Source organism: Prionailurus bengalensis, chromosome C1 (genome assembly GCF_016509475.1).
Source record: "Prionailurus bengalensis isolate Pbe53 chromosome C1, Fcat_Pben_1.1_paternal_pri, whole genome shotgun sequence".
Taxonomy (NCBI): Eukaryota; Metazoa; Chordata; class Mammalia; order Carnivora; family Felidae; genus Prionailurus; species Prionailurus bengalensis.
The window spans coordinates 188,116,066-188,128,757 of NC_057345.1; the positions used below are offsets into that span (position 1 = coordinate 188,116,066).

Sequence of the window (12,692 nt, forward strand, 5' to 3'; positions counted from 1 at the left end):
TAGTTCCAAGTAGTGCAAAGAAGGGCTGTGACCTAGCCTTAATTCTTTGTACGTATCTGAGCCATACAAGGTATTAGTAATTTTTTAAAAAGTTTATTTATTTTGAGAGAGACAGAGACAGTGTAAGTGGGGGAGGGGCAGAGAGAGAGAGGAGAGAGAGAGAATCCCAAGCAGGCTCCATGCTGTCAGTGCAGAGCCCAATGTGGGGCTCCAACCCATGAAGCCATGAGACCAAGAGTTGGACACTTAGCTGACTGAGGCACCCAGGTGCCCCAAAGTATTAGTAATTTTGTTGATGTCCTATTTGAGAAAAGAATTCTTTAAATTTAGGCATCTTTGAGTCCATCCTTTGAGAATTATACCACACACAGAGGACCTGCCTAGAGACTTGGCAAAAATGAAAATCCTGACACATAAATCTTAGGGTTTTAGAAATTGTGATAAATGCAAAAGGTAAAATTTTAGCTAAAGGTACAGGGAGATGTACCTTTTGTTAACACATCTTGGCTAGAGATGTTGTATTCTGCCTGTTCAAGGTGAGGTCCTGCCAGGTCCTAGGAAGCCCTGCATAGGGGCTCACCCAGCCTTTTACAAATCACATTTAAGCCACTGTTACTTAACCAATAGCATTGTTACCCCTTATATTTGCAAAAGCTACCTTTCACAATCTGTTTCCTGGATCTAACAGTCAGGTTCCAAGTATGATATCTGCTCCCATCTTGCTTCATTGTACATTGTGAAAGGATGAGTAAGCATTACACATGTTCAGGCCTGCTGGAGCTGTGTAATGATGACAGTCTGTTTTTGGCAGGCCTGGCCAGGGCTCACCACAGCCTAATGAAGGTGAATGAGAACCTACCAATCCTCAAGGACCTCACCACATATGACAGGTACCCAACTAGAATAAGATAAATGCCAGACGAAAGTAAAAACAGTGCTACGATGGGGCGCCTGGGTGGCTCAGTCGGTTAAGCGCCTGACTTCGGTTCAGGTCATGATCTCACAGTTAGTGAGTTCTGGCCCTGCGTCAGGCTCTGTGCTGCCCGCTCAGAGCCTGGAGTCTGCTTTGGATTCTGTGTCTCCTTTCCTCCCTGTTCCTCTCCTGCTTGTGCTGTCTCTCTCAAAAATAAATAAAGACTATAAATAAATAAAGACTATAAATAAATAAATAAATAAATAAATAAATAAATAAATAAAACAGTGCTACTAAGCAGCAGGAGATGACTTGATTTGGGGATCAAGATAAGCTTATGGAAGTGAAGTCTTGAAAGGTGGGGTAGAATTTCAATAGGTAGAGACTGGGAAGAGGGGAAGAGCTTTCCAAATGGAGGCAAATGCTTGAGCAAAGAGGTTGGGACAGAAAAGCACTGGCCAGAGAACATGGAGATATCTATTTGCAGTGAGTTTAATTACAGGTTGGGCAGAACTCTTAGGTATTCTTGGGGAGATACTCTTAGGTGCTTGGGCTATGTAGGAGAAGTTTGCCCTTGTGGAAATTTAACTTTGGTTAAGATGGAGTGGGCCATTGCATTAAAAGGATTTACTTTTGGGGCGCCTGGGTGGCGCAGTTGGTTAAGCGTCCGACTTCAGCCAGGTCACGATCTCGCGGTCCGGGAGTTCGAGCCCCGCGTCGGGCTCTGGGCTGATGGCTCAGAGCCTGGAGCCTGTTTCCGATTCTGTGTCTCCCTCTCTCTCTCTGCCCCTCCCCCGTTCAAGCTCTGTCTCTCTCTGTCCCAAAAATAAATAAACGTTGAAAAAAATTTTTTTTTAAATAAAAAAAAAATAAAAGGATTTACTTTTATTGCCCCTGGTGATTCTGTTTATGTTTTTGTATCTGATTAGATGATTTATAATCTCCTTCTATCTAGATCCTTTCTTGTTCTGTGGTTCTTTCATTCCCTCATTTTCTGCAGCTTCTATGCAACTGTTATAAAACAGGGAGGTGATTGGTGGTAATGTTATGTTGGCGTTTGTGGGAGCTTCCCTGAGAGTCATGGGCCTGAACTTCATTAAAGAAATTCATAAAAATATCTTCTAGGGGAGCACCTGGCTGGCTCAGTCTGTCGAATATGCAACTTTTGATCTTAGGATTGTGGGTTCAAGCCCCATGTTGGGCGTGGAGCCTACTTAAAAAAAGAAAACAAAATTTTTTAACATGAAATTTATTGTCAGATTGGTTTCCATACAACACCCAGTGCTCACACCAATAGGTGCTCTCCTCAATGCCCATGACCCACCCTCCCCTCCCTCCCACCCCCCATCAACCCTCAGTTTATTCTCAGTTTTTAAGAGTCTCTTATGGTTTGGCTCTCTCCCTTTCTAACTAAGAAAAAATGTTTTAAAAAAATCTAATTTTATGTCTTTTTATAATTGAGATTATCTATTGTTTGTGGGAAATTTGCTATAATTGAAGCGCATGGCTTGTGAAGCCAAATCATGTTTTAATATATAATTTTAGCTGCTGATGCATAATAGTGGTCAGTAACATCTCAACTTGGAGTGTTTATGGCTCAGCTTCAGTATATGGTCATCTAGACTATGTTTGAGTATGTATCTGTAGCATTCCAGAAATCAGGAACCACATAATGATCTGTTATTTATAGACCTCATTTTAAATATCTGTGTGTGTGTGGGGGGGGAGGTTGTGCAAAATGGCATTTCATGTGCTCTCTGAGGTTTAAAATGCCTCAGGTGGAGGAGGAAAGAGGGTTCATTATATTAGCTGCTTGAATTGTTACACAAACTTCCCACCTCTACAGATTCTGTACACAAACGGGAGGATGGTGGGTTCTGTTAGGTTCTAGAACTCCCATGAGATGGCTACTTCTCTTTTGCCCAGGATCATGTAACCCCTTCTCCTTGATCCTTTCAGAATCTTCTGGTGACTCTCTCGGGGACTTTATGTTCATATCTCAGTGGGGATTTCCAGACACATGAAAGTTCCAGCTTTGCATGCTGCTTTCTGCAGCTGGCAAAGCTGGCTTTTCTCCATCACTGTTCAGTTTTGTGGTGTTTCAGGGAAATTACATTTGCTTTCATACTGTGACCATGTTTGTTTGTTTGTTTTCATGCCATGCTATGACCTTGCTTCAGATACAGAAGCACTACAAAGAATGGAATATTCAGTATGTCTTTGGACAGGTCGAGGTATAATGGGAACCAGTTATGCTGGTGGCTGTGCTGCTGATTACAGAGAATGTTATGTGCTTTAGATACCAGATAGTTTGGAGGCAAAATTGACATCCTGTGAGAAAGACTGAGAAGCCTGACTTAAGTTAACCACACTTTACTCTCGCCTATTGGGACTAATGCTGGATACCAAGGAGGTATGTTCATAGTACTGTGATAATACAAAAAAGTTACTGGCTAAGTCTGTGTGTGCTTTTCCCAGGAAAGCTTTACACAGTAGGAGATGCTTCAGCTGGCCCTGAAAACTGAGAAGGGTTTTGTTTTGTTTTGTTTTTGCTAGACATGTAAGTAGAAGAGGGTAGTCCAAGCAAAGGCATAGAGGCATGGGAAAGAACTCTGTGTTGAAGTTAGGTTGAAGCCAAATGTGCAAAGTCTGTGTTAATAAGAGTTGAAGGCAGATGCTGGACTACAAGGAGCCTTGAATGCAAAGAAAATTGGAACCTGCAATGGGAGATGAGGAATCATTGGAAGGTTTAAAACAGGAAAATGACTTAGTTCAAGCACGAATGTTATAAAGTTCATTCTGAAAGGAGATCAATTTGGAGGGGTTGAGACCATAGGCAGGGAGAACAGAAAGACCAGGGAAAAAGTCTGGGTGAGAGATAGTTGCTAGAAGATAGTTGCTAGGAGAAGTTGCTGAAAGAGGGTACTGAGGAGTCAGAGAAGGTCAGGGAGGTATTGCATAAGCTATAGTGGTCTGAGGTGAGCCAAAGAAGACTTTCCAGGAGGGATTAATCGGCAGCATCAGACGGAGTAGTGTGTCCAGGTAAAAGAGGGCTTCCAAGTGACTTTGGATGTAGCTACTAGGACGTCACCAAGTTCCCTACTTAATGGGAAGTAGACCACTGTCAGCAGGACTGGAATACTAGGGTGAGCCAAGTAAGACACTTACTTCAGGCACAACGTTTAAGAGGGTGCTCACAAACTCAGCAATCAAGATAAATAATCTTGAGGCGCCTGGGTGGCTCAGTCGGTTAAGCGTCCAACTTCAGCTCAGGTCATGATCTCACGGTCCGTGAGTTCAAGCCCCGCACCGGGCTCTGTGCTGATAGCTCAGAGCCTGGAGCCTCTTTCAGATTCTGTGTCTTCCTCTCTCTCTGACCCTCCCCCGTTTATGCTCTGTCTCTCTCTGTCTCAAAAATAAATAAATGTTAAAAAAATTAAAAAAAATAATCTTTAAGTGTAATATTTTGGAAAAAATTGACATTAATGCAAAAAAGTCACAATGAACAAAATATCAGAATTTAAAATAGAGACAGCGTCAGTATTACTGATTTTTCTTTTGCCTCAGGTTCCAGTATGGCTTGGCACAGAGTGTCATTATGTTAAGGGATATGGTGGGAGGGAGGATGCAGATAAGGGGCATACTAAGGAGTGAATTGAAGTTGTGGGAGTTGAAGCACTGAGTGCAGACTCTTCCTTCATAAGGTTCCATTTATGTGAAGGGAAATAAAGTGAAAGGGTGGTTGGCCTTGGGATCTCAGGCTTAAGGTCTTTTTTGTTTTATTTCTTTTTTTAATATTGGAGAGACTTGAACATGTTTATAAGCTGGAGGTAGAGAGAGGTTGATGAAAGAGTGTTTGTAGGGGCTCACAGAGACAGAGGGCATGGGGGGTATGGGGTGGATGGCCCTGGAAAGGTGAAGGGCAGCAGGTGATGGCCCCACAATGGGAAGGTGGAAGGTTGTGGAAACTTATGCCTGATAAATGGCAAGGTCAACTGATGAGGGATGGCACTAGTAGGTGGTGAAAGTTAGAGCTGTTAGGCAGCTGTGGAGATGGAGCTGACCAAGGTCCTGTAAAAGTAGTTGCTGAGTGACAGTAAGGACCAGATCAGGTTGAAAGCCACAAGGGTTTGGTGTGATCTTTCCCTCTCTCTTTGGCATGACTTGCTACTCTAAATGTATGAGTGGAGGAGGCTTACCATCCAAAGATGGGATGCTGGGGTGGCCAACTATCCTGGTTTTCCCAGGACTGAGGAGTTTCCTGATGATACAGACAGGACTTTTAGTGCTAAAACTGGAAAGTTCTGGCAAATCAGGACGAGTCATATACCGAAGAGCTGGTGGTCAGGAGGCAAAAGGGCAAGATAATTGCAGGTGTTGGTCAGAGAGAGTTAGCATGTGCTCTAGGATCAGTCCAGGGAGAAAAGGAAGTGAGGCCATTATCTGGTAGCAACTTGTGAAGACTCCAGTTATTCACTGATTCATTCAGCAAATACTAATTGAGTGCCTACTATGAGTCAGGCACTGGGGTCCTTGCCCAGGATTTAACCACAAAGAAGATAAAAATGTCCTCATAGATTATCCTTCTGTGGTGGCTAAGGTCAGTTGGTGCTCAGGACCCATTCCCATCTCTGCCTAGAGGATGGAACATTACAAACTGCATTTCCTAGACTCCTTTACAACTGGGATGTAAACTAAGTTCTGCCAGCTAGGTGCAGTCAGGCAAGATTTGTAAACAGAATCGACGTAAAGCCTAACAGCTGGCTGCTCTTGTTAGTTTCTCTGTTGGCAAGCATGGTGGTGGTGAGGTAGGGATTTGGGCAGCAGCAGTTACCATGTCCACTCACCAGATTTAGAGGTGTTGGAAGCAGGTGGTGTGGTCGGATGCTTTCTGATTTCTGGGTCACTCCAATGCAGGTGAGCCCAGCACTCCCAGTGACAGCCTCCTGACTCCCCACTGCCCTGGCTGAACCAAGATCTTTCTGGGTATAGAGGAGGTTTTTTCAGAAGCCCAGGCGAGAGCCATTTCCTCCAGCCCTTACAACAGTTTTGGAAGCACCTGTATTACATGTATTTCTACTGAAAATACCTGGAGTGTTTTTTGTTTCTAGAACCTGATACCACCCCTTCTATTAGTCAGTGTTGTAGATTTTAACTCTGGTGACATCAGCTTTGTTTAGTTTTTCTAAATGGCAATGGTCCCATGACCTCCATGTGAGAAATGAAACTGGAACCGGTCTTAGTTGCTTTGGTTGTGAAGATTGGGGACAGTTTGAAGCACTGTGGAGATTTTGTGTAGGTGTGGAAAAGAAGAATTAAACTAGAATTTGCCAGTAAGGGGAGAAAAAGAAAAGGGGGATTTCTTACAAATTTTAGAAAACATACCCAGATGCCAGTTTTGTCTGGCTAGAGAAGGTGAACTGCTTAAAACAGTAGCGTGAAACCAAACTGACAGAATATTAACCGATCAGGAGGACTGGGTATTTGAAAACAAGAAAGAAAAAGAGTTGGATTTGGATCCCCACTTTGTCTCTCAGCAGCTGCAAGTGAACTTCTAAGGAGGTGAGTGGAGTGCTGAGCTAGGCAGCTCAGGCAGTGGTAGTTGCGGTGGGGGGGGGGGGGGTGCTGGCAAGTGGTGAGCACTGTCCTTTCATGGAACTTTAAAGAACTCATTCGAACTGCCACCCACTCCCAACCCCCTCTTCTCCATCTTTGAACCATGCTAAATAAAATCTGACCTGTTCTTTTGGAGGATAACTTTGGGATGCCTCCAGGCTTTCTTGTTCTAATATTTATCTATATATACACCATGGAAGCTCTAAAAGCATTTTGAATGCTGTGAGTTGGTTTCTATACAGCATGCTTTGCTTCTCCCTTTCCTCCTCCCCTACACCTGTATTTTCTTTATACAGTGCTTGTGAACTGGTAAAGGCTGGGTGTGGAAGAGAAAAAACTAATTTTTTACTTTGAAAATGTGTAGGGTTTCCCTTTGGCTTATTATAGTTTTCTAATTTTGTTGTACTGTGGTCAGAGAATGTGGTTTGAGGCACATTTATTTTGATATCTGTATACCTATTTCTCTGCTTATAAAGTAAAACGTTACAAATTCAGTCATTTCCCCTGTACATCTTTAGCTAGTCACATTCTGTTCATCCTGTAATGGAAACTACTTTTCTGAATTATTATTACTATGTATATTTTAATATTTTCACTACATACACACACACATACACACATTGCTATACAATATATGGCATTATTTTTAACAGTTAGGATCTTAATGTGAATTAATCATATGGTATGTATGCTTTAGCAACTTGCTTTTTGCTTCAGCAAAAATATTTGTTGTGTTGTTTTGTGTTTTGTTTGTGAGATTCATGTAGTTCTGGTTCATTCCTTTTCCAGGCTGTATAGTTTGTATACCTGTCTGAGAGTTTTTAAAGGATATTTAATTAGAAATGAAATTTTCATGTCATAGAGTAATGTATATTTTTTATCTTTACCAAATATTGTCAAATTGTTCTTCAAAGTGGCTGTACTAATTTATGATTCTTCTAGTAATGTTGGTGATTTTATATTTCTGTGACAATTGGTAACAGATACTAGCATTTAGCTGATGGGAAGTAATATCTCATTGTAGCTTAAATTTGCATTTTGCTGACCACTATTATGGCTCAAGCATCTTCTCTTATGGTTAGTGGCTATTTGGTTTTTTCTTCTGGGAAGTGCCTATTGCCCATTTTCCCTTTGGGTTGCTTGTCTTATACTTATTGATTTGCAGGATTTCTTTCTTTCTTTCTTTCTTTCTTTCTTTCTTTCTTTCTTTCTTTCTTTCTTTTTAATTTTTTTTTCTTTTTTAAAATTTACATCCAAATTAGTTAACATATAGTGAAACAATGATTTCAGGAGTAGATTCCTTAATGCCCCTTACCCATTTAGCCCATCCTCCCTTCTTTCTTTCTTTCTTTCTTTCTTTCTTTCTTTCTTTCTTTCTTTCTTTCTTTCTCAAAGATTTTAATTTTAAGTAATCTCTATACCCATTGTGGGGCTTGAACCAACAACCCCAAGATCAAGAGCCACATGCTCTACTGACTGAGGCAGCTAGGTGCCCCTGTGGAAATGCTTTCTATATTCTGGATACTAATTCTTTGTTAATTAAATATGATGCATTTGCTTTCTCTGTCTGTGCTTTATCATTTTTTAATCTTTTTCATTTTTAAAAGGATGTGTATTTTTTATGTCTTATAAAATCCTTTTGTAATCAGAGGGTATAGATTTTCATTTAGAATTTTATATCCAGGACTTGAGTACATGTGGAATTGACTTGTAAGTGATATGAGGACAGGATCTCAATTTCCCCCTATATGTATTGAATAACCAGTTATCCCAGCCCCATTTCTGGATATGAATGTCATTTCTCTATTGATTTTCAGGACCACCTCAGTCATCTGTGTATGGATTGATTTCTGAGTCCTCACCTGTGTATTGGTTGCTTTATTATATATCCCCTGTGCCATATTACATTTGTATAAAACCTTGATATCTGGTAAGGCAACTTCTTCTAACTGGTTGTTCTTAAAACTTATATTGGCTATTTTTAGACTTTCTCCTCCTTAACATACGTTTAAAATCATCTTGCCACAGTCCATGGAAATTTTTTAAAAAATTTTATTGGACTTATATTGTATTTATAAATTCATTTGAGTGTCTATGATAGCCAGTTTTTTTTCAATTATCTAATGTAGAGTTTCTCAATCTTAGCACTATTGGTATTTGTGGTTGGATAATTCCTTTTTGTGGGGAATGTACATCCGGGGACGTTTAGCAGCATCCCTGGCCTCTGTTTTCTACAGCCAGTAGCACCACCTGGTAATGATGACGAAAATGTCTCAAGACATTGTCAAATGTCCCCTGAGGGACAAAATTGCCACTGATTCAGAACCATTCATTTGGCCTATTATACTGCAGAAATTTTCCTCATTTTTTTGGAATTATTTTCATACTTATTTAAATTCTTTCAGATGTAGGTTCTTCAGATGTGAATTTTATTTGTGTTGTCTACTGTCATGGTGATTTTTATTTTTGTACATGGTAATTTTTAAGCATGAACTTGCCTCTAGCATAATGGATGTCTCATATGCCCTGGGTTGTGAAGGTAGCTTTATGGGGTGGTTTTGAGTTTGCCTCTGAAGATCTTATAGGCTTCCTTAGTCTGAGAGTACTTTTTATGTTAATTTCTTGGTTTGGGCTTAAAAGAAACCCCAACAAAGTAGTGATTATCTGGACCCGAGCCCTAGGTCTCCCTTCCATGCTCCCCTTTCTCAAGTGCCTGTCACCTTTAGCTACACTTAACTGCCTCAACACCACCCTAACATATACACACTGGCATTTTGCTGCGTGTTGGCTTGACTCAGCATGAGATCTGTAGTTTTCCTTTTGATATTTTTTCTGAATATGCCAGATGCTTCCACTGAGTAATTTGGATTTTGCTGCCAAACTATACCTCCATTAGTACAGAGGGAAGACAGCATGCCAGTTCGCTTGCTGGGTGTGCGTGACTGGCAGAAAACAGTCCTGGTATAATGGTTGGAGGGAACAAACTGAGCAGATAATATTTTTAAAAGCGATTATCTAATTTTGTTAACAATTTACAAAATTATTACATCATTGATAACTATGAACTCCAAAAGTTGGCTACTGTTTTTAAAAACAGGGAATTGTACATTTGATTTCTAGAGTTCTCTTTGGCTTTTTTTTCTTCCAGATATGTCTTGTGAATTTGGATAACATCTCATTTATTCCTCTTGTGTTTAATGACCTCATCCTTATTTTATACTTTCTAGTGTGTATGAATATTTTATAGGTTAATTTATAACAACTACTAACAAAATTGTGACTTTTAGTCAATAGAAAAAGAAGTACTTGACTACCTTTCATGGAAACTAGAAGTTATGTTAAAGTATTGTTAGCCCCTGAATAAAGTATAGATTTAGGGTCTCTGGAACACGTAAAATTGTTATTAAGCTTTCAGATTAAAAAAAGTAAAGTAGGGGTGCCTGGATAGCTCAGTTGGTTAAGCATCTGACTCTTGATTTTGGCTCAGCTCATGATTCCATGGTTGTGCAATCTGGCCTTGTGCTGGGCTCTGCATTGAGCATGGAGCCTGCTTTGGATTCTCTCTCTTTCCCTCCTTCTGTACCTCTCCCCAACTCTCTCTCTCTCTAAAAAAATTTAAAAAAAGTCTGAGTGCCAGTTTTTCTACTTTCATTGAGCAATCGTTTAGTAAATTCTATTTCCTCAGTCATTCACAATGGCTAGATTTAAGTGAAGTTTGGATGAATGAGTATGAGACTGGCATAGACATAAGAATACCTATTAGCAAGTATGCATTAAGTAAAATGTCTATTTTTATTAAGAGTCACCTGTTTAGCCTGGTTGTGGGAAGCCCAGTGTGAAAGATATAAGTGATCTACTTTAAAACAAAATATTTTAGATTTTTGAAAAATAAAATGAAAATTAAAGTAAATTTGATTTTGTTACTTTCAGACACTAAAGAACTTATCAATATTTTCATCTATGGGGGACTCTGGATCTCTAGGGAAGTTATGCTTACTCTAAGAAGGTATTTTGTCTTTGACAGCAAGAACAAAAAAATGTCCCATATACCGTTTTTTGCTTTGACTGCCAGGAAACTCAGGGACAAATTCACAGTCTACTAAAAACTGTTTAGGCCTTTCTGGTCTGCATATTTGCTTTGTATTCTCTATCCTTCCACCCCAGCTCAACTTTCTAAACTAATATTTTTTAACCTAATTCCCCCTGCCTTGTTCTCATATAAAATATTTCTTGTACTTAGTGTTGTTATTATAAGATGCCTTAAATCTATTATGGACTGAAATTGTACATAAATAAATAAAATACCTTCAGTGTTATTTTCACTAAATATAGCTCGATAAATAATATAAAAATGCAAGTGGGGCACCTGGGTGGCTCACTCAGTTGAGCATCCTACTCTTGATTTCAGCTCAGGTCATGATCCCAGGGTCCTGGGTTTAAGCCTCATGTGGGGCTGTGTGCTGAACATGGAGCCTGCTTAAGATTCTCTCTCTCTCTCTCTCTCTCTCTCTCTCTCTCTCTCTCTCTCCCCCCCTCCCCTTCTCCCCCTCCCTCTCCTTCTGCCACTCTCTCCCACTTGCACTATCTGTCTCTCTCCTAAAGAAAAAAGAAAAAGAAAAAAATATAAATATACTTGTACACAAATACATAGTAATAGTTAGCAACTTATAGTTGGGTTGTATTTCCAATTATTTTTTTTTTAATGTTCTCTGATAGAAATAGACAAGATACTCTTTCAGAACACAAGAGTTTATTTAACATAAAATATAGCTGTGAAACTTTAGAATAGACAGTGACTGCCATTTGCACCTTAGACTTTGAAAGAGAATAGGTTGAGTTTCAATGGAAAAAAATTAAGAAGTCATCCATGGCATGACCTCCCATTGCTCCCACCCAAGTCCAGCCCTGGGACAAAGATTTTTCTCCAGATTTTCTGTTCTACTTCCTTCCTTCCACTGATACCGTCAGGAACTCTTGTGACAATTGCTGACCTGAGTAATGTGTTGAGAGTAAGGGGCCTCTGGCACTTCCATGGGCTCAGGGTCTGAAGCAGTGATCAAAGTTTGACAAGGCCTTTGTTCAGATAAAGTGGGAGGTCCTATGAGCATTCATGATGAAGTTGTGAAAATGACCTGAGACTTTGGGAAGATGCCAGGGAGGGTTTCTACTTATAGGTGTAAATGAGGGATTTTATAGTAGGAGACAACTGGGAAAAATGGGTGGAATAGTTCTGACACCCTGCCAAAGGTCTCTTGTCAAGACCTGTGTTTGTTTAAACTTACCTGGTTGGGGTCACTGAAAGTGGGAGTTAACCCTGTGACACCAGTTTTTCTGGTCCAGTTAGCTTCTTCATCATTGGGCTTTTTCTTCTTCCTCCCACCAAGGTTATTCATACGCCATTTCGTCATTTATGATTTTCTTCTTACTGTATTTTACATTCTTACAAATTCTGATAAGACCTGTGGGATTTTTGGGAGATAATTTGTTTCTGGTTTCATTTCCTTTAAAATGTAGGTTACCTTCTTTGTGTGTCTTGATTTTTCAATCAGTTGCTTTGTCTGCTGAAGATCACTTTCTATAGGGTTAACAATACAATTTTAATCTTCTAAGTCAGAGAGACCAAGAAAGGAAAAACCTATACCATGAATGTTAGGCATAAGTTATTTTGATAAGAGGATTTAAAAAGATTCCCTTTTAATCACAGAACTCCTCCATTGGAAAGGGGATTTTGAAAGAAATGAAGAAAACCATCAGAAATGATGTCAGCAGCCTCATGGCCTTTTGTTGACTGGAGTGGAGTTTTATTATTGCATTTCCTTGGAATGACACTGCGCAGGATGTCTGCTGAAGTCATCTATCAGGTTGAAGAGGCACTTGATGAAGACGAGAAGGAAACGATTCTTTTTTTGTGCCGGGACATTGCTGCAGATGTTGTTCCCCTTAATGTCAGGGACCTTCTGGATATTTTAAGTGAGAGAGGAAAGCTGTCTGCCATGGGCTTGGCTGAGCTACTGTACAGAGTGAGGCGGTTTGACTTGCTCAAGCGGATTTTGAAGATGGACAAAAGGGCGGTGGAGACGCACCTGCTCAGGCACCCTCAGCTTGTTTCAGACTATAGGTAATTCATTATCTATTCCCAAGGCTGGACCTGGTGGGAGGGAGT

General features: G+C 40.2%; 1 protein-coding gene across 7 annotated transcripts in view; it reads left to right on the forward strand.

Annotated features, from left to right (window-relative positions):
• CFLAR (CASP8 and FADD like apoptosis regulator) overlaps positions 1 to 12,692 on the forward strand; it is a 71,451-nt gene that overhangs the window by 31,051 nt on the left and 27,708 nt on the right. For 5 of the 7 annotated variants that reach the window (XM_043577460.1, XM_043577463.1, XM_043577465.1 and 2 more), the window contains one exon: positions 12,234 to 12,647. The exons of 1 other annotated variant lie outside the window; for it this stretch is intronic. In XM_043577460.1, the coding sequence (XP_043433395.1) occupies positions 12,286 to 12,647 (362 nt within the window). In that variant the 5' untranslated portion in view covers positions 12,234 to 12,285. Of the gene's footprint in view, positions 1 to 5,737; positions 6,476 to 12,233; positions 12,648 to 12,692 lie in introns of those variants that run through there. One more of the 7 variants, XM_043577464.1, reaches the window with a different exon arrangement.